The 21,866-nt window shown below is 39.6% G+C and overlaps 1 protein-coding gene across 5 annotated transcripts; it reads left to right on the plus strand.

Moving 5' to 3' along the window:
- phc3 (polyhomeotic homolog 3 (Drosophila)) lies at window positions 1-15,068 on the plus strand. 5 transcript variants are annotated; one of them, XM_074651773.1, is made up of 15 exons: window positions 1-159; window positions 2,730-2,929; window positions 3,760-3,915; window positions 4,012-4,095; window positions 4,173-4,325; window positions 4,509-4,598; window positions 4,815-5,037; window positions 6,184-6,824; window positions 6,920-7,043; window positions 8,021-8,298; window positions 9,207-9,363; window positions 9,470-9,587; window positions 12,591-12,723; window positions 13,166-13,439; window positions 14,376-15,068. In XM_074651773.1, the coding sequence occupies exons 2-15, from the start codon at window positions 2,765-2,767 to the stop codon at window positions 14,528-14,530; spliced, it is 2,751 nt and encodes a 916-aa protein (XP_074507874.1). In that variant the 5' UTR covers window positions 1-159; window positions 2,730-2,764; the 3' UTR covers window positions 14,531-15,068. The 5 variants fall into 5 exon arrangements, with proteins under 5 accessions (XP_074507874.1, XP_074507877.1, XP_074507876.1 ...); XM_074651776.1 differs by having other exon boundaries at window positions 9,476-9,587; XM_074651775.1 differs by having other exon boundaries at window positions 8,024-8,298.
- The last annotated feature ends 6,798 nt before the right edge of the window (window positions 15,069-21,866 follow it).

Raw genomic sequence — 21,866 nt, forward strand, 5'->3', positions numbered from 1 at the left:
CTGTATCAGCCTGTTTTATTGCCTGCTGTGTACCGACTGATTTTTTTTTTTTTAATCTCCATTTTAGACAGTATACTGGCGCATCAGTGGGCTTCATGACTGGGACAATGTGCCGGGCTCTGGTCAGTTCCTGATGGCCTGATGGTCCATCAATAGCAGGCAGGTATAACGCCGACAGGAGGTGAATGATTGTGCATGCTGCTGCAGAAAGAGTCTGAGCGATGAGAGGCAGACAGACTGACAGACAGACTGACTGACTGAATGACATCCTGATGTGTTCAGTGTTATTGTCCAAAAGGCTCCTACATTATGGACATAGTGCATTTAAGATCATCTGTTGTCGTTCAGGGTTTATCGAGAATATCCCGCAGGTCGTTTAATATACTACAGAACCAGCTCTGCAGCAAAAAACAATCAATATTCAAGCTGCCATAGAGACCATCAGTGTTTATCTTTATGACATATGGCAAATCATTTGACTATTTCACAGCTAGCTCTTTAAGATGATAATATTATTATCCATAAAATTATTTTACTCATATTATCACCTTTGTCTGATGTTTGTCTCTTTACAGATGTGTTATAGTGGCAGAAAATAACCTTTACACCCATTTAGAAAACAAATCAATAATGTGAATGATTTACCTTTTTATATTCATAATCCATCTCTGTTTTGCTTCATATTTTCATTTGTTTTTAATTTGTGTAAATAGCTATAATTTGGTTATGCTTTCAATATTGAAATGACTAAATTGAGATGCTATAATAATATATATAATATATATATATATAATAGATGCTATAAACCACAGAGTTTAGTTTGTTTAATAATTTTTTTTAAACATGCACTTTTCCAGAAATAATCCTAAAAAAACAACAACAAAATAATAATAACAATGATAATAATAATAATAATTTTAGGGGAGCACATAGATTTATATAGATACTTATGACTTCTTAAATGAGCCAGAAGAAGTTGTTTCAGTGTTGCACTGGATGGATTATCTTAATTATAAAAAACAATCAATATTCAAGCTGCCATAGAGACCATCAGTGTTTATCCTTATGACATATGGCAAATCATTTGACTATTTCACAGCTAGCTCTTTAAGATGATAATATTATTATCCTTAAAATGATTTTACTCATATTATCACCTTTGTCTGATGTTTTTTCTCTTTACAGATGTGTTATAGTGGCAGAAAATAACCTTTACACACATTTAGAATACAAATCAATAATGTGAATGATTTACCTTTTTATATTCATAATCCATCTCTGTTTTGCTTCATATTTTTGTTTGTTTTTAATTTGTGTAAATAGCTATAATTTGGTTAGTTAGTTTTTTTAAACGTGCACTTTTCCAAAAATAATCCTAAAAAAAACAACAACAAAATAATAATGATAATAATATTTTTAGGGGAGCACATAGATTTATATGGATACTTATGACTTCTTACATGAGCCAGAATAAGTTATTTCAGTGCTGCACTGGATGGATTATCTTAATTGCAAAAAACAATCAATATTCAAGCTGCTATAGAGACATCAGTGTTTATGACATATCCTAAAATATTTTACATATATTTATCAGCTTTATCAGCAATTAAAACCCCTTCTAGTATTGTAGCACCTTTGTCTGATGTTTGTCTCAAAATAATCTTTACACCCATTTGGAAAACAAATCAATAATGTGAATGATTTACCTTTTTATATTCATAACAATGTTTTCACAGGTTACGCCATGAATCCATCTCTGTTTTCTTCATGTTATCGTTTGTTTCTAGCTTGTGTAAATAGCTATAATTTAATGATTCAGTTGTGCTTTCTATATTGAAATGACCAAAATAACATAAATATATTAGATGCTCTGAACCACAAAGGTTAGTTTGTTTAATATTTTTTTAAACATGAACCTTTCCAAGAATTTCCAAAAAAAACAACAACAATAAAATAATAAAGTTTGGTAACTTATATTTACTATAATCAGGCCAGCACATAGATTTATATAGATACTTTTGACTTTTTAAATGAGCCAGAAGAAGTTATTTCAGTGCTGCAGTGGATGGATTATCTTCATTTATTATATATGTGAATTTATATAAATTTTATTTGCATGCTTTTTGGGTGACTTTCCTTAAAGGGTGGGTTTATAGCAAATTAAAACCAAACTGAAATGACATACAGTATATTTTTCTTCACATATCATGAAGGAATAAAATATGTGTCCTATTTCAATAAACAAAATGTTTTCAGGATATCTCTGCAACACCGCCTATAGCCTTTAATTTAAGAAGATTGGAATGGACCAATTTTACGCTGCAGTGAATTAATTAATATTTTCAAAATAAGATCACAGAGAGAGCTTTTAATTATGGCTGAATTAAAAAATAACAGTTTTAGGTTTCGTCAAACTTCCTCTCACAAGTCTCCTAGCAGTGTGATGGAGTATGTTTTGTCAATGATATATATAATATGGAAATAAAAAAATAAAAACCTGATCGATCCATAGGCCTATAGTTTAACCTTTTGCAGCATGAACACTGATTGTTTGTTTTTTATATCAGACTAACCACTCTTCAGTATTTAAAGAACTGGTGTTTTGTAGATTCAGTTAAAGTTTTTGACAGTAGAGAAAATTGCTAAACAACAAAAGAGCTCAGCAGCACAGGTCCATCCTGTTTTATTTAACTTCTTGCTGTTAATTAATGTGTATTTGACCTCCACAGTTTCCTCAGTACTGAATCGGTGTGTGACCTGGGAGATGGACAGGCAGCAGCAGGCAGACACTAATAGGACTGTAGCCACCACCACCCCCTCCACATCAGCTGCCGTCACCATGGCAACAGTCAGCTCTGGCAACACCACTTGCACCCAGGCACCCTCTACTTCCCTCAGCATCATCTCACCTGACAGACAGGCGGTCCAGGTAATAGACAGGACCTGGGACCTCGGCAAGCATTGTTTGTGTTGACTAGCAGGTGGTCCAGGTAATAGACAGTACCTGGGACCTCTGCAAGCAGATGTTTCATTTAAGAGGACAGGTAATAGACAGGACTTGGGACCTCTGCAAGCATTGTTTGTGTTGACTAGCAGGTGGTCCAGGTAATAGACAGTACCTGGGACCTCTGCAAGCATTGTTTGTGTTGACTAGCAGGTGGTCCAGGTAATAGACAGTACCTGGGACCTCTTCAAGCAGATGTTTCATTTAAGAGGACAGGTAATAGACAGTACCTGGGACCTCTGCATGCAGATGTTTCATTTAAGAGGAGTCCAGGTAATAGACAAAACCTGGGACCTCTGCATGCAGATGTTTCATTTAAGAGGAGTCCAGGTAATAGACAAAACCTGGGACCTCTGCATACAGATGTTTCATTTAAGAGGAGTCCAGGTAATAGACAGTACCTGGGACCTGTGCATACAGATGTTTCATTTAAGAGGAGTCCAGGTAATAGACAAAACCTGGGACCTCTGCATACAGATGTTTCATTTAAGAGGAGTCCAGGTAATAGACAGTACCTGGGACCTCTGCATACAGATGTTTCATTTAAGAGGAGTCCAGGTAATAGACAGTACCTGGGACCTCTGCATACAGATGTTTCATTTAAGAGGAGTCCAGGTAATAGACAGTACCTGGGACCTCTGCATGCATTATTTGACTCTATTGGCAGGTAATAGTTTCAAAGTCTATCAAATTCAAAAGACTAACCAACTGAAATGAATTTGTTAAGTGCTTGATGTGTCCATCATGTCAAACAGGTGATCCAGCACGCCATCCACAGACCTCAGAGCATGGCGGCCCAGTACCTGCACCAGATGTACGCAGCCCAGCAGCAGCACCTCATGCTGCAGACTGCCGCCCTGCAGCAGCACCAGCACAGCCCTCATCTGCAGAGCCTGGCCACCATACAGCAGGTCAGAAAGATGTTGTCTGTTATGTGTTAGTGCGAGCATGGAGAGTCGTTTTAACGTGAGCTACAGGGTGTGTGATGCCTTTCTGATGTTTTTCAGGCTTCGGTCTGTCAGCGGCACCAGTCACCTTCTTCATCCAGTGGCGGTTTGGTTCATCAGCCTGCTGGTGTTCCCCAAAACTCAGTAAGTATATATGTTACGACTCTCATCAATCTGACCTGAGCACAAATATTCACCTCAGCATCTTTTCTTTTATCCAGATTACTTTACCAGCATCTCCAGTGACAGCCCAGCTGATTGGCCGAACCCAAACATCCACGGGTGCTGCAACCACTATATCCCAGCAGGCCATGCTCCTGGGAAACAGACCGGCCAACTGTAACCAAGCTCAGATGTACCTTCGCACTCAGATGGTACAAACCTTTTCAAATATATAACGCCGTTATTTGCACTGGTACTTTAAAACTGCATGACACTTTTGCCCTATTTCTATTTTGACTGAATGTGTTTTCTTATGTTTTCTCACAACATGCAACTTGTTTATTTCTAACCACGTAGCCGCCTGTCTCTCCTGCTTTTTGCTTTTCCCCTGTTAGCTCATTCTAACCCCCGCAGCCACGGTGGCCGCAGTTCAATCAGACCTCCCTGCTGTCACCTCCTGCTCCTCTTTACCTACCTCCTCTCAGGTACAAACTTCGCCAGGCACAAAATTAGAACAATGCCTGCACGCCACAAGACTGCAATATCATAGACTTCAGGATGTTACATATCTTGAGCATGAGCCACATTGCAAAATATTTTTTTTTTGATGAATGTTAGAGGAACCATTGATAAAGTTCAACCCCACCATCCATGGCTTTTATAAAGTGTGTAAAAGTGACTTTCTTTATGTGTATATTCAGGTGCAGAATCTCGCTCTGCGCGCCCACTTGCCTGGAGCTCTGGCCACAGCCCACGGCGTGATTTTAAAGCCATCCACCCAGTCGCAAGCCCCGATTCCGACCACATCTTTATCCAAGACGTCCGTCTGTGGGCTGAGAAGCAACCAGCTGACTGACCCCTCAACAGAAACAGGACCGGCTGATGTCACCCGGCTGGCCTCAGGACCCCAGATTATAACGCCAGGTGAGATAACGTGTTCAAATATGTAAAAGGTTTAAAGGAAAGATGACTAAAAAGTGTGTTTCAGGCTTAATCATAGACTGTATATAAGTGGATGTAGTCACCATGATGTCACCCATTTGTTTGTGGACAACTGTTCTGAAGCCTTGAGTTTGGCATTGAGAAAACACACTAAAAAAGGGTTAAAGTTGTAAGACGAAAACACTGACAACTCCCAGACTGGACAACACCATAGTAGCGACCTGTCAATCACAAGTTAGCCACGCCCAAAAGCATAACCTGCTTTATGCTTCTACTCTAAATGGGACCATAATTTACTAAATGAACATCATGCTGAATTGTAGAAGACTTGAAACTAGCGATTGAGACCATAAACTCATGTTTACAATGTTTACTGAGGTAATAAATCAAGTGAGAAGTAGGCTCATTTTCTCATAGACTTCTATACAATCAGACTTCTTTTTGCAACCAGAGGAGTCGCCCCCTACTGGCTAGTAGAAAGAAGGCAATTCTGCATTGGCTTCAAATTAATCAGAGTAACAAAAATTAAAGGACCAGTGTGGAGCATTTAGGGGGATCTATTGGCAGAAATGGAATATAATATTAATAAGTATGTTTTCTTTAGTTTATTATCACCTGAAAATAAGAATCGTGTTTTTGTTCATTTAGAATGAGCCTTTATATCTACATAGGGAGCAGGTCGTCTTCACGGAGTCCACCATGTTTCTATACTAGCCTAGAACGGACAAACCAAACACTCTGTACGATAACATTACTCGCTCCCGTCGCCGTCGCTCTCTCTCTCTTGCTTCACCACTCACCTCCCATGTACACATACACTCTATGCACTGACTCTGCTCCAAATGACCTACACTACTCTTACAACAACTGGCTCTAGAGAGAGGAATTTGTGTTTCCGCGTCGGCCACCGTAGCTCTCCAACACATTTGGCACACGGGAGAGGCTTTAGTTGGTTGCGATCGACTCACCTCACTGCTAGATACCACTAGATCCTACACACTGGACCTTTAACTCCCACACCATGACAGGTGTCATAACTTTCAGGTCAACCTTGAAAAAGAGATACTTCTTTTATGTATTTGTTAGTTATTATTCTTCATTTCTGTCTATGCATCGCTCTCCTTGCAGCCTACTCTTCGATGCAGACCCACGCTCTGGTCAAGCAGCAGCTGTCCTGTCCGCCGGGCCAGCGGGTTGCACACCACCAGCTCATCCTCCAGCAGGCTGCAGGAGGAGCTCCAAACCACCGGCATCTCCAGCCCATCGCCCTCAGAGTAGCACCTCAAAACACCAACTCCAACCCTCTTCCTCTCTCAGTGAAAAGACTGACCACTCCCAGCACCCAGTCTCATACCCACAATGACCTCCAGGCCCCTTCTTCTTCTTCTTCTTCTCCGTCTGTCACCAGCATGTTTGCATCCTCAGCTCATACCTCAATCCCAGCCGCCACTGTACAGCCTCAGCCTCCTCCTCTGGTAGCTGCCCCACAGCGGCGGACCTCATTCCCACAAGTGCAGAACCAGCCTCCACCTCCTCCTCCACCTCTGGTTCTCCCCAGGCTGCCCCAGAACCCCCCGGCCTCCCTCCAGAGGCTGTCCCTGCACTCCATCCAGGCTTTGGCCATCCAGTCGAGACAGATGCTGCTGAGGGAGCAGGAGCTGCCAGTAGCCGAGGCTCTGGTCCAGATGCCCTATCAGAACCTCCCACCTCCACAGACAGTAGCTGTTAATCTGAAAGTGCATCGGGTCAGACACAATGAAACTCCATCGGTGAGTCGCCAGGTGCTGTGGTTAAGTTTTGTGCGCTTTGCCTCTTCACAGTATGTGTTATTTTGATGAAGGGTTTGTTTTGGTTTGAATTTCAGTCGGGGCAAACATGCAAAGTGAACGGATTGAGCTCCGTGGAGAGGAAAGATGAATGTTCTCCGGGTCCACAGCGAGACAGGACGTTGACACCTCTCACTGGACCTCCTAAGCAGAATGGTGCAGGTACATTATGATAAAGAATAAAATAGAAAAGAAGTCAATACAAACCCTTTAAACCCTACAAACTCTCCTCAGTAGCTAGAGGGATGTTTCATAAAGTTGGCTCAAAAAAACAGAGCTTATTGTGAAAAGCCCGTCTTGAATTAACCTAAAAATCTGAACCTGGATCTGTTACATGAAGCTGGTTTGGAGCTAAAATTAGTGCTGAAAATTAAGGTATCGATGTTTAAGATGCAACATACTATAGACAAATTTTACATATCAAATATGACCTGCAATTCTTTTTATAGCAAGACAATAAGATCATTTGCATTTTTTAGAAGCTTAAAGGTGCAGTGTGTAAGATCTGGCCCATCTAGTGGTGAGGTTGCAGATTGCAACCAACTGAAATTCCTCCCGCATGCCAAGTGTGTAGGAGAAGAGTGGCTGACGCAAAAATGTGAAAAACGCGAATGGCATTATCTAGAGCCAGTGTTTGGTTTGTCCGTTCTGGGCTACTGTAGAAACATAGCGGCCAGCTCCGTGAAGAGAACCCGCTCCCTATGTAGATTTAGCGGCTCATTCTAAGGTAATGAAAACACACGATTCTTATTATCAGGTGATTATTCACTAAAGAAAACATACTTATTAATGTTATATTCCATTTCTGCCAATAGATCCCCCTAAATGCTACACACTGTTCCTTTAAATTCTTTATTATTTGAATTTATGTTACTTGTTTTGTACAAGTGACATAACTGGTTAAAATACTGTTAAAATGCCGTCAAATTGTCTGTCTGCCACTGAAAACTAAGCTGACCGAGACCAGCTTAGTCTGGAGGAATACGTTTCCATGGTAACTTATGTCACACTTATTTGAACCTCCTTTACGAAACTAAATTTCTTGAAAATGAACTGGAATTACTGGAATAAGTCTGGTTTAACTGGTAATCTTGCTTTAGGAAACACCCCTCAGTTCTGTTATCTGTTATGTCTCTTAGCAGTGTTGGGTTCATCCTCCATCCCATCCAGTCACTCAGTGATCAGATCACCAGTGGTGGAAGAACCCTCCCAGCTCACCACCAGCAGCAGCAACCCTCCTCCTCCTCCATCTCCTCCTCTACCTCCTCCCGTCCTGCCAGCAGCAGTGAGAGGCCCCAGCCAGCCCCCCTCCTCCCCAGCCAGCGTCCCGGGGAGCCCTGACAGGATACTTACAACCCACGTCCTCACACACCTTATAGAGGGCTTCGTCATCCGAGAGGGCCTGGAGCCATTCCCGGTATGAACACTGGAAGTGCAATATCACCGTTATCACAGTCGGATGTATTAGCTAATGGGAAATTGAATCCTGAAATTTTAAAGGGGATATATCACGAAAAAATTTAAAGGGGACATATCATGAAAAACTCACTTTTTCAGTGTTTGTGCTCATATATTTGGGTATCTGGAGTCCCTACCAATCAACAAACTGTGAAATAAGACAACCCAGTCAGTTTTTTGTGGGCATTCAGATTTGGCTCCCCTTCCTATGTCACGTGCAGGCTCATTAGAATATACCGCCCACAGCTTGAGAACTACCTTTGCAAAGGTGCACCATATTTTTCTCTCAAGCCAATCAGAGCAGACTGGGCTTTTTTTTGGAGGCGGGCTTAAAGAGACAGGCAATAAACGGAGCGTTTCAGACATAGGGTGAATACAGGTGTATTCAGACAGACAGGATGAGAAAAATAATTGTGTTTTTTGAACATTAAAGCATGTAAACATGTTCTAGTTGAAACCCAAAATACAAGTATCAACCTGGAAATGAGCATGATATGTCCCCTTTAAATTGAGATTGTCTTGCGTTTCGCTGTTTGATGATATGTACTTGTTATTATTCAACATTGAAAGATTTCCGGTGCAGGTATAATGGAGAACATTTCAAGCTAACATCAGAAAATGTCTAATTCTGGTGTCAGAATAAAAAAGTAAGCAGCTTTGGGCTGTGGGCTAGCCAGTTGGGCACGCTCACATGCATGTAAACAAAGCACAGAGAAGCTCTAGATTACACACACACAGAACACACACAGAGGGAGAGCGTCAAATTTAGACATATAAAAATGCACTCCATCTGTATCTACACAGAACTCATGTCTTTCCATGTCAGTTTGGGAGATTTAACTTTTCTAAATGCGCCTCTTAATGCAGGTGGTCTCCTCGCTGTTAGCAGACCAGCAGGCTTCACTTCCTGAATCTCAGGAGATCCAAACCAACGGGGATGCAACAGCAGAGGACAGTCCCCTGGATGCTGACCAGTCGGATACAACAGACTCAGAGATGGAAGACGATGACCCTGCAGCAGCTGGTGAGCTGATGTGTGTGTGTCTGTGTATATACTTTATATATGCTTATATGAGTGTGTGTGTGTGTGTGTGTGTGTGTGTGTGTGACTAACAGCTGGTACTGTGAAGTTGCAGAGCCGAGGGAGAGTGTGGCCGGTGTGCTGCAGTGTGAGTTCTGCGGGAGTCGAGGTTACTCTCACACGTTCCTGCGCTCCAAACGCTTCTGCTCCATGACGTGTGTCAGAAGGTAAATAAATCACTCACACACTTCAATTAATCAGCACAAGTAACATCAAGCATCAGTCTGGTTCTCTGAGGTCACGTCAATCCAGTACTGAAAATGTACAGCTGCATTATAGATACAGTTATAATAAGTTATATTTCAATTGATGCAAATGATGAATTCAGTGCTAAGTTATACAAGCCTTCATTTCCTTTTGTTGAGCTGATTAAAACCTGCAGTCTCAATGTCTCAGAATCAAAGAAGCAACAATGGACACATTATTTCACTGGCAGGTAACCAGTCCTACTGTACTGTTGTTCAGTGTTTATTTGATGTTAAAGGTACAGCGTGTAGGATTTGGTGGCATATAATGATATGGTTGCAGATTGCAACCAACTGAGTACCCCTCCACTCCAAGACTGCGGTAATGTGAGCCGCCACGTGTAAAGCTGTGGTAACACCGCTCGCCTCGCTCAGAGGCCATCCTTACCATAATAACACTACTTTAGGAGCAACGGATACATCGTCCTGATGCTAGAAATACTCACTACAGCACTGCATGTGTCTTAATCCACCGCTGAAAATAGTCCCCAACAAATGCTCTATTTCCTCTGTTTGAGTAACATTTGTTAAAAACTACATTATTAATAATAATAATAATTTACTGTATTTTTATTTTTTATATTTCATATATTTTATTTTATCATTTTATTTTATTATTCTTATTAACATATTTTCCTCCTCCCATGTTTTTGAATACTTTGAACACATGAAAACCATGAATCAAAAAGGATTTAAAGACATATGATCACAGACGAGGTAGGGAAGCCAGAAAGTATTGAGAGATGCACTGACGCATTTGTTGGTTTTGATCTTTTCATGGAAGAAAAATACAGAATAACACCAACCAGTTTATTGATTGATAATGTTGGATGAACATTATTTTAAAGAGAGACTCTGGTGCAGCATTAGGTATTTCAGCTTTGTTTTAATGCAAGTTTGTTGCCTAGTTTGAAGTTTATCACACTGTATGTGGAAATAATGAGTAACTCTCTCATCCATCAAAACCTGAACATGCACTTTACTGCAGAGTGTGGTACACTAGAGCTGCTCAGAGGTCAACAACACATTGGGTGGAACCTAATGAATGATAAAAAGCAGGGTTTTGCTGCAAAAGAGCATCCTTCCTTGTATAAATACAGATTTTTAAAAAGGCAGCCTCTACCAAACGAGACAAGTAAACTGAAAATGCCGTCTGTCTCGATGGTGGTGAGACACATCATCTGACATCTGGAACCCATTGAGTTACATTTGGGTTATAAGAAATAGTCTCTCAAGTGTTTCCTTCTGAGTCTCCATCCAGGCACCAAAGAGTCCAGATGCAGACTATCAGCTCAGTGCTCAATGGCAAAAGCCTGTCTAACTGTCTGCACTCAGTACACACAGGCAAATAACATCTCAAAGGGCTTCGAGAATGATGTCGTGACTGCAGTGCCATCACTACACACGTGTGATCATCTGCAGTATGAATCTAATTTAAAGGGGACATATTATGCTCATCTTCAGGCTCAAACTTGTATTTTGGGTTTCTACTAGAGCATGTTTACATGCTTTAATGTTCAAAAAACACATTTTTCTCATATTGATTGTCTGAATATACCTATATTCATCTTCTGTTTGAAACGCTCCGTTTTAGCGCCTGTCTCTTTAAGACCCCATCCAGAAAAAGCCCAGTCTGCTCTGATTGGCTTATGAGTAAAATATGGTGCACCTTTGAAAAGGTAGTTCTCAAGTCGTGGGCGATATATTCTAATGAGCCTGCACGTGACATAGGAAGGGGAACCAAATCTGAATGGCTTGCTGAATCAAATTTTTTTTTTAATCTAGGCAGCCCACAAAAAACTGACTGGGTTGTCTTATTTCACAGTTTGTGGGTTGGTAGGAACTCCAGATACCCAAATTGATGTGCACAAGCATCCTAAACCTCCTGATTTTCCCGGGAGACTCATGTTTTTCATTGACATCTCCTGCTTATCTCCCGGGGTCATAATTCTCCCGTATTTCTCCCAATTTATTAAAAAAATGTTTTCCTTTTCATCATCACAACCTGTTTGTGGCACTCTACAGCGTGTATAAGCACTACTGTTTCCACACGGACAACAATATAGCAACACCTGTCATGTCCTGGCAGAAGCTCGTGCCCCCAAATTGCAAAAACTTGCAAAAAACGAGGTCAATACCTAACCATAACTATAACATAACGAGAGTTTCTCAATTTACGTGTTACCTTCTTGACACAACCTTTGCAGAAGAGAGCTGATTGCGCTCACCGCTGTGGTTCAGTGCACATCACAGCGCGCGGCGCCCAAAAGCCATCATTGCGCGGTGCAAGCCATTGGAAATAACAGGTTTCAGAGCGCAGTGATGCCGTTGTCACATTGTGTCTGAAAGGACCTTCAGTGAGTGAGAGACGGAGAAAGAAATGGAGAGCACTAAGTGAAACAAATACTCAAACAGGGGTAAAACATTGGATAAACAGGAAGGCAATTCGTCAGTGCTTACAAAAAAAAAGCCCTGACGAAACATGTTGGCTTTTTAAATGATTTAGCCACTACAATAAAGGCTTTTCAATATATTCTCTTCCTCGTTGCTACTTTTTTTGATATTTTGGAGTGCCTGGATTGCCTTCCTGTTTATCCTGTTTTTTTTCCCAGTTTTCCAAGAGCATCCGACACGTTTTGCCTTACGATTGAACACACCGAGCAACCAGTTATCTCTCTTTCCAAGGGGCAAACAATTAATGAAGGAATGAAAACTGATGAATATATATAATATAAAAGTATTTAAGATAAAAATGCTGTTGTAGTGTACTTATTATTTTGCTATTTTCATTTTTTAAAAGTCACCAGAATGCAGGAAACAAAGTCTCTGAAACTCAAACTTTCATTTTGGAATCCTCCCTATTTTTGAGGTCTCAAGGTTGGCAAGTATGATGTCCCCTTTAACATTTTGACTCTCTGTGTTCAGGTTCAGTGTGAGCTGCACCAAGCGTATCACTGTGCTGAGAGCGGGTCGCTGGGGTCACAGGCCGATGGGCAGAAGAGGACGACCCCCCAGCAGCAGAGTCAACGGAGCCTCCAGAGAACATATTCTGAGACAGGTCAGTTAATATCACTGACCTGATGCACGGAGCAAAACGCTGCAGGGATCACTGGTCCTCTGAGACGAGCTGCTCTCTGGGGATCAGCTGCATCAGACAGCAGTGAAGTGTTGAGGGAGACTTCTGGCCTGTGAACACATTTTCAAAATAACTTTAATCGTTTTAATAATACTTGTTAATAAATGGAACACTCTTATGCTTTTTTAAGTATTAATATTTCCATGGTGGAAAAGCATCTCAAGCAACATATACAGTAAAACCATAATTTGATGATAAAACGTTTTCATTAAATTCACACTTTCTTCACTTACACTTACTCACATACACTTCTCTAAGGTAATTACCCACCATGCAACAGTAGAAATGTTATTTGGAAAACATAATTAGACCACCACGACTAAGGCTAATAACACAGTTGACATTTTGTCTGATTTGTCTTCAGACTCGTGGGTCGTTTGGCTCAGAGGAGACCCGGCAAAGTTCACTGAGAGAGGAGGAAGAGCTGGAGGAAGAAGATGAAGATGAGCCTCCCGTTCCCATGACAACCAGGCTCCGGAAACAGGCGGAGAGAAACCGAGAGAGGGAGAGAGAGCAGGACAGAGAGGAGGAGCAGCCGGTTACAGACACCATCAGTGTTTCTGATGGAGAAGAAGACGTCGGCTGTCCGTCTCAGTGGAACGTACAACAAGTGTTTTCTTATATCAACTCCCTGCCAGGTAACACTTTAGTACTTTAGTACATGTTGTGTGTATCAGCAGCAAATTCACTCAAATACTGTATGTAAGTACAAATTTGAGGTAGCTTGTACTTTACTTCAAATCCACTACAGTTCAGAGGGAAATATTGTACTTTTTACTTCACTATTTGACAGCTGTAGTTTACAGATTAAAATTGTTGTATACAAAACATGAAATATGATTTTTCTCTATAAATTTAACTACCAACTACCTAACAGTTTATAAAAGTACATCTGAAACATTAATCAATTAATCAATAAGCCAATCAAAATTTCAATCATCATATTGTGATGGAATCATATAGAAATATCATGATACACAATTATGTTTTCTAAATTCTTAATAAAAAGCACATACTAACTCAAATTTATCAGACAATCTGATCATTTGGCACTAAAGTTCTTAATTAAATGATAAACTACTCAGTACTTTTCATTTGTCACCATACAGGAGTATACAAAACCATGTGGTTATTTCATATTTCTTTATTGAATTACCAGAAAACATGCTATATCGTGATATATATCAGGATAATAGATTTTGGCCATATTGCCCAGCTGTAGTAGGTAGTTGGCCCACTTTTCTTCTTTTCTTCTCACTGTTAAAGCAAATTAAGCAGTTTTTCCTTCGTATATATTGTAAACACTGTTGCTGCCTTCAAGGACATAAAGTGAATGTGCATCAAATTTATGCCAGCAGATGTTCAAGGCAGCAACGGAAGCTTTGAGTAAATTGTCCCATTAAAGCTGGAGCATACAGGCCTGTTTATGACATTGTAAGAATACATATGTTGATGTATAAACCTGATATATGATATATGTATATACATAAGTAATTCTGCAAATATCAGCTAACAAAATGCATCTAAATGAACAGGGGACACTGTATTCAGTCTCTATCCTCTCTTGTCTCCAGGTGGTCATGACGTAGCCGAGGAGTTTCGCTCCCAGGAAATAGATGGACAGGCTCTGCTGCTTCTAACAGAGGACCACCTGGTCAGCACCATGAACCTTAAACTGGGACCTGCACTCAAACTGTGTGCCCACATTAACTCTCTGAAAGACGCATAAACAACACGTTAACATCTCGACTCTCCCAGAATGGATGTGTGTTGATCTGGACCCGGATGAAGAGAAACAGGAGGACGGGCTTTTGAACAAGGAACAACGAAGCATCTTTAAGTTGTCCGATGGACTCGTCCTCGGACTTGCATAAAAAAACAGACTGCAGTTTTTTCTGAGACCACTGCCAACGATTTCACTCTTGAGTGAAGTCGTCACACTGTAACAGATGATTTTTAACACACGAGATGAGCAGTTCTTTATATCTCCTGTAATGATTGTAGCAGTTTGACTCCGGCAATCCATTTGTTTCAAAATGGTAAATGAACAGTTCTTTGTATCATTTGTAAACAACTTTACATTATTACAGAAAAAGTTAAAGGATACTGTCTCAAAGTTTACAAAACAGATTTACTATCTTACGGATGGAGTTTGATACACTTATTGTCAGCAAACTAATGACTTATGGAACCAAACTGATGACAAGGTTATTTATGATTTATTTATTATTGTCATAATTAATATACAAATAAAACCATTAAAGTATTGTGCACTGTTTTGTGGTTTTGTGATATGTTTTACAAAAAGGTGCCAAAACCCCCAGGAGAGCCTTACTGAGTCAAATGTCAGGATTTACTGTTTTCTATTGGACAACAATAAATATGACTTTGTCACATAAAACATGACATTTGAAGAAAATTGTAAAATAGCTGAGTTTCCTATTGTCATGACTTGTAACTGATTCAGTAAGCACAGCTTTATCAGACATGTTTTGCAAGGTAGTATAATATATGCTGAAGAAATCATAGATATGAGTCAAGTAACTGCAGCAGATAAACATATATCTTCACATATTATATTCAAAACTATCCTTTAAAAGATGTCGTCAGGCAGGTTCAGACTGGCCTCCATCTCTGCCTCTCACTGACTTAAATACACAGACAGACAAGCTGATTAAAATTACATAATCTATCTTAAAGGGAAACTTGTATTTTCAGCCTATTTTCTCATGTTTTTGTGTTTAACTGACTAATAGGGACAATAATTTCTGAAACTGGTCCAGTATTGAGGGAGAGCGCTGTAGACGGCAGCTGCTCACAGGTTGTAATATGGTGCTATTGGGGCAAGCTGGCACCGTCATCTACGTCCACTAAAAGTGCTTGTTTTTGCCATGACAGGCTCTGATTGTTATTATAAGTGTTTGACATTATGGAAAGAGTCTCGCTCAAGGAGAAGTCTCGTGAAATCTGGCGAGGTGACGTGTTGCCGGAAGACAACAGTGGAATAGTGTAATACATCCATGGTGAAAATGCCAGTGACAGCCGGGCAGAGTTTGGTACGTTGGAGTACAGAAAGCTTAGCTTAGTGTTATTTAAAAGATATCATGGCTGAATATTTAGATGATTTTGACAATGTGGATAACAATGTGGACAATGTGAATATTCAGATCTCACAAAGAGACTTCTCCTTGACAGGACTTGGACACAATAACAAACAGACCGGATCAAGCGAAAGGTAAGAAACTTTTTATTTCTGTGTTAGGTCCTTTCCATAATAATATCAGACACTTATGATAACAATCTGAGCCCGTCAGTGGTAAAAACAAGCACTTTTAGTGGACGTAGAGTTACACTGACGCCCTCGCAGCTTGTTTCGCAGACGCCGTCTACAGCGCTCTCCCTCAATACTGGACCAATTTCAAGCAGTGATGTCCCTATTAGTCACTTAGACACAAAAAACATGGGAAAATAGGCTCCAGGTTGAAAAGATACCAAGGTTACCCTTTAACAGCTTACTATTTATTTTACACTATTTGGCTCTCATGTTGCATATTCCTAAATTATGTTTTATTTAATGAAATTACCATGCAATTGTTGAGAAAGAAAGCCTTCGATTTCATGAGAACTTGTTGACAAATGAGGGGTCAATAGGGGCTGTTTTTTATGATAATCTGGCCACGCATACAGATTATTACATATCGCTCTGCTTCGATCTCCTTTGATCCTCTCCACCACCTTGTTTAAATGTTCTTATGCAGATCTCAAGCTATGAAAGCAAAAGCAAAACATTTATTCATTGATCATTTGAAATGAGATGTTTGTGCTATATATTTAGCTGCATGTGAAACTGTGAAACTAAAAGTGCCTTTTTAAAAATCTCCTGTATTTTGGTGAACCACCACCAGAGGGCATCTTTTATACAGTTACTAACAACTACTGTATATTTTCCCCCTGCTGCTGTAAAGAGAACAATACAATGAGACCAGATCAAAAAAATGTGTTGCTAAATCTGGTCGATAACTCATCCTGCTCTAAAGACATTCATGTTGTATTCCCTGTAGTCTCTCACATTTACATAATTACATGTCACATTTTTTGGTCCCTTTTTAAATAAATCCATCTGTAAATAAAAAAAATAAGCGCCCAAGTAAAAAGATATTAAAATTACAGTGGTGAAGGAAGTATTGAGATCCTTTACTGCAGTAAAAGTAGCAAAGCCACACTATAAAAATACTCCAGTCCTGCACTGAAAATGTTACTTTTGCATTTGATTATCATTTAAAAGGTACATCGTGTTATGCCATCGTTTGATATACATTAGAATTAAGGTCAATTAGTCATGTTATAGAATGGGCTTTGATCCATTTAGACTCTATGTTGTGTGTTTTGCCCTGTTAAGATTTGCTCCTCTAGTCGTCCTGCTATTGGACAATCTGGGTGTGTCCCTCTTAGTGTGATTAGTGTGAGTTAGGCTTCAGTAGAGCAGGATGGGGAGCAACATTTTTCTGACCACAGATTGTAGACTGTATTTCAGTTATTTCCTGCGGAGTTGGTCCGTTTTTGATAGTCCCAGATTGGTCATATTGATATATTTTTGTTTATTTAAATTGTTTTTTCAACTTTTCACTCACAATACGAGCCTCATCTTTGAAATTGACTAAGAAGTGAGTGTTTGCAGAAGCGAGTGGAAGTTAGAGCATGGGACTCTACGTGAGTCAGAAACCTTTACATCCTGCTAGAAGTGGCAAGAACAGTTTATAGCAAGCTGCCACTACACTTCTCATAGTGCAAAAAAATAGCCCATGTGAGTGTATATACTGTATATATATATATATATATATATATATAACCTAAGCAGCATTTTAATGTTGTAACTCGACCACATGTTATATACGGTATACATATATATATATGTGTGTGTATATACAGTATATGTGTGTGTATATACACACATACACACATACAGTATACACATACACACATATATATATATATATATATATATACACTCACATGGGCTATTTCTCTACACGATGAGAAGTTTACTTCTTCCTCATAGTCAGTGTTTTGGTTCATTTTGTAAAAAGAAGAAAAAAACAGGTTTAGTGATATCTTAAGAGGTAAAAATTAAAAACCAAAGTATGAGTTACATTTTGTACTACCTTGTCATTTGCACTTGCCTTCATCAGTTCAAGTATTTACTATAAAAAAAGTTATTTCTTTATTTATGGTAGTAGTGTAGTGCAGTAAAACTTACAATATTTCCCTCTTAAATGTAGTAGAGCAGAAGTATAAAGTTACTCAAGTACAGTACCAGTAACTCAAAAATGTACCTAAATACAATGCTTGAGTAAATGTACTTAGTTACTTTTAAATCACTGGATAAAATGTGGCATAAAGGACAAACAGAAGCGTGCATATTAATAAAAGGAAACACAACAACAACAACAACACATGAATACGACTGTGTAACAGTTATAACTTTGTTTATTGAAACAACTCCAGACATTTCTTTCTTACACTTTTAGAGACAGATTAAAATAGATTTTGTAACACTTCTATAATCATTTAAGTGCAAAAGAGTAAATTTCTCTACTGTAAAATACTACCGACTAAATCATACACTTTCTATGCTATACATGGGGAATGTGTTGCCTGGGTGGGAAACTTATCAGTGGAATGTTTGGAGTTTGCAGAGATGTTCAGAATGAAAACAGAAACACTAACAGGAGTTACAGTATATAGAGAAAGTTTCCATGCACATTATTTGGCTTACAAGGCTACTGTGCAAAAGTTGTTGCGTTTAAGACATTGAGCAATATCAATGTGATAGAAATGTCATTAACTCCATGACAGATGATGGCTCGCAGAGGCAATATGGTCGATCAGTTTACAGGCACTGCAAAGATGAGTTTATACATTCAAACCCTGGTAACGCTTTATTTTTACGGGTCTGTAAATTCATTTCATTTCTAAATAATTTCCAAGGAGGTTTCCTGAAAAGAACCATGTAATTTGGTCCCGATTATAGGTCAAATAGAGAGTGATCAGTTGGTACACTTCCAAGTAATTCAAAATGCTAAACTAGTGCAACCTTGAGACTATTAGTCAGAGGATGGCAGGTGAGCTGGACAGGTAAAATGTGTCTACAAACAAACATCAAATTAAGCATATATGAAGAATAAAGTTTCCAATAATGACTGAATGATGAATAAATATTTACTGGGGTTTAAATGAGGAAATTTGCGGAAATTCCTTTGGAAGTCAATAATAAACAACACAAATAATTAAAGGGATAGCTTAGGTGTTTTGAAGTGGGGTTGTATGAGGTACTTATCCATAGTCAGTGTATTACCTACAGTAGATGACGGTCGGCATGCCACCAGTTTGGTGAAACAGACAGGAGTTACCGACACAGGAGCAAAGCAATGTACTGCTGTGGATGGGGCCGGCAGCAAAACACATTTTAGCCACCTAAAAGAAAGACCCACCTAAAAATCAATATCAGTTTAAGTGTAAGCTGTATTTTGAATCTTTACGCCATTTACCCTGCCGTCAGACAGCCCTTTCCGACGGACAACTGAAGCCATTGTGTCCATCTATGCTCTCGCAAAAGCAACCAGTCTCCATTGACAAAAACAGTCATTTTTCCTCACAGAATACAGGAGTTTCTGGTCCACCGCTGCCTCAATCTGTTAGTTTGTTTGTGTTATTGTTTGACTTTGGTCAGTTCAGATTCACCAAAGTCACACAATAGCACAAACAAATTATCCGATCAGGGCCGCGGTGGACCAGCAACTCCTGTGTTCTGTGAGGTAAAATTAAATTTTTTTTCAATGGAGTCTGGTGGCTTTGGCGAGAGCATAGATGGCTACAATGGCTTCAGTTCTCTGTCGGACATGGCTGTCTCAGGGCGAGGTAAAGAAGTAAAAATATTCTACATATAGTGAACACTTAAATTGCTATTAATGTTTTTAGGTGGGCCTTTATTTTAGGTGGCTAAAATACGTTTTGCTGCTGGCCCGGTCCACAGCAGTACATTACATTTAAGTCAGTGTGCGTAACTCCTCTGTTTCTCCAAACTGGGGGCGTACCGACCGTCATCTACTGTAGGTAATACACTGACTATGGAGAAGTACCTCATATAACCCCACTCAAAAACACCCAACTATCCCTTTAAACTAACTAAAATAACAGTTTCAGAACTCTGTCTCTATTTTCCCTGTAGTTAGAACCAAACTACGTATGTGGTGCTTTCCAGGTAACTTTCATGAAAGGATTTTAAAATAATTAGGAAATGACAGATCTGTAAAATAAAGCCTTCTATGCTGAGCGTTTACGTTTATTGCATCCTTTATAGTCGAACACTCTGTCCCGACACACAGTGAATTTTAATGTTAGCTGCAATCGAATGGGAAATGTAACCGGATAAATAAATACCGCTGACACTATTAGCTGTATATTGAAGCTTTGTCACATACAGACGTAGGCAAAGTTGTTGGTAACGTTCCGTTAAAGAGAGAAAAACCCACAATGGTCACTGAAATAACTTGAAACTGACAAAAGTAATAATAAATAAAAATTCACTGAAAATTAACTAATGAAAATCAGATATTGTTTTTGAATTATGGTTCAGCAGAATCATTTAAAAAAACAAACTAATGAAACTGGCCTAGACAAAAATGATGGTAACATTAACTTAATATTTTGTTGCACAACCTTTTGAGGCAATCACTGCAATCAAGTGATTTCTGTAACTCTCAATGAGACTTCTGCACCTGTCGACAGGTATGTTAGCCCACTCCTCGTGAGCAAACTGCTCCAGCTGTCTCAGGTTTGAAGGGTGCCTTCTCCAGATTGCATGTTTCAGCTCCTTCCACAGATGTTCAATAGGATTTAGATCAGGGCTCATAGAAGGCCACTTCAGAACAGTCCAATGTTTTGTTCTTAGTCATTCTTGGGTGTTTTTAGCTGTGTTTTGGGTCATTATCCTGTTTGAGGACCCATGACCTGCAACTGAGACCAAGCTTTCTGACACTGGGCAGCACATTTCGCTCCAGAATGCCTCGATAGTCTTGAGATTTCATTGCACCCTGCACAGATTCAAGACACCCTGTGCCAGATGCAACAAAGCAGCCCCATAACATAACCGAGCCTCCTCCATGTTTCACATTAGGTACAGTGTTCTTTTCTTTGGATGCTTCATCTCTTCGTCTGTGAACATAGAGCTGATGTGATTTGCCAAAAAGCTCCAGTTTTGTCTCATCTGTCCAAAGGACATTCTCCCAGAAGCTTTGTGGCTTGTCAATATGCATTTTGGAAAATTCCAGTCTCGCTTTTTTATGATTTGGTGTCCTCCTCGGTCGTCTTCCATTAAGTCCACTTTGGCTCAAACAGTGACGGATGGTGCGATCTGACACTGATGTACCTTGACCTTGGAGTTCACCTCTAATCTCTTTGGAAGTTGTTCTGGGCTCTTTGGTTACCATTCGTATTATCCGTCTCTTCAATATGTCATCAATTTTCCCCTTGCGGTCACGTCCAGGGAGGTTGGCTACAGTCCCATGGACCTTAAACTTCTGAATAATATGAGCAGCTGTAGTCACAGGAACATCAAGCTGCTTGGAGATGGTCTTATAGCCTTTACCTTTAACATGAAGGTCTATAATGTTCTTTCTAATCTCCTGAGACAACTCTCTCCTTAGCTTTCTGTGGTCCATGTTCAGTGTGGTACACACCATGACACCAAACAGCACAGTGACTACTTTTCACCCTTTAAATAGGCAGACTGACTGATTACAAGTTTGAAGATACCTGTGATGCTAATTACAGGACACACCTTAGTTTAACATGTCCCTATGGTCACATTATTTTACATCTTTTCTAGGGGTACCATCATTTTTGTCCTGGCCAGTTTCATTAGTTTGTTTTTTAAAATGATTCTGTTGAACCACAATTCAAAAACAATATCTGATTTTCATTAGTTCATTTTCAGTAAATTTTTATTGATTATTACTTTTGTCAGTTTCAAGTTATTTCAGTGACCATTGTGGGTTTTTCTCTCT

The sequence above is a fragment of the Sebastes fasciatus genome, chromosome 11 (genome assembly GCF_043250625.1).
Source record: "Sebastes fasciatus isolate fSebFas1 chromosome 11, fSebFas1.pri, whole genome shotgun sequence".
Taxonomy (NCBI): Eukaryota; Metazoa; Chordata; class Actinopteri; order Perciformes; family Sebastidae; genus Sebastes; species Sebastes fasciatus.

Coding starts and splice junctions, on each gene's coding strand:
- phc3 (XM_074651773.1), top strand. CDS start 2,765: ATGGACAGGCAGCAGCAGGCAGACACTAATAGGACTGTAGCCACCACC. Junction 4,326..4,508: donor TGTACCTTCGCACTCAGATG/GTACAAACCTTT, acceptor TTCCCCTGTTAG/CTCATTCTAACCCCCGCAGC. Junction 9,364..9,469: donor CGATGACCCTGCAGCAGCTG/GTGAGCTGATGT, acceptor GGTACTGTGAAG/TTGCAGAGCCGAGGGAGAGT.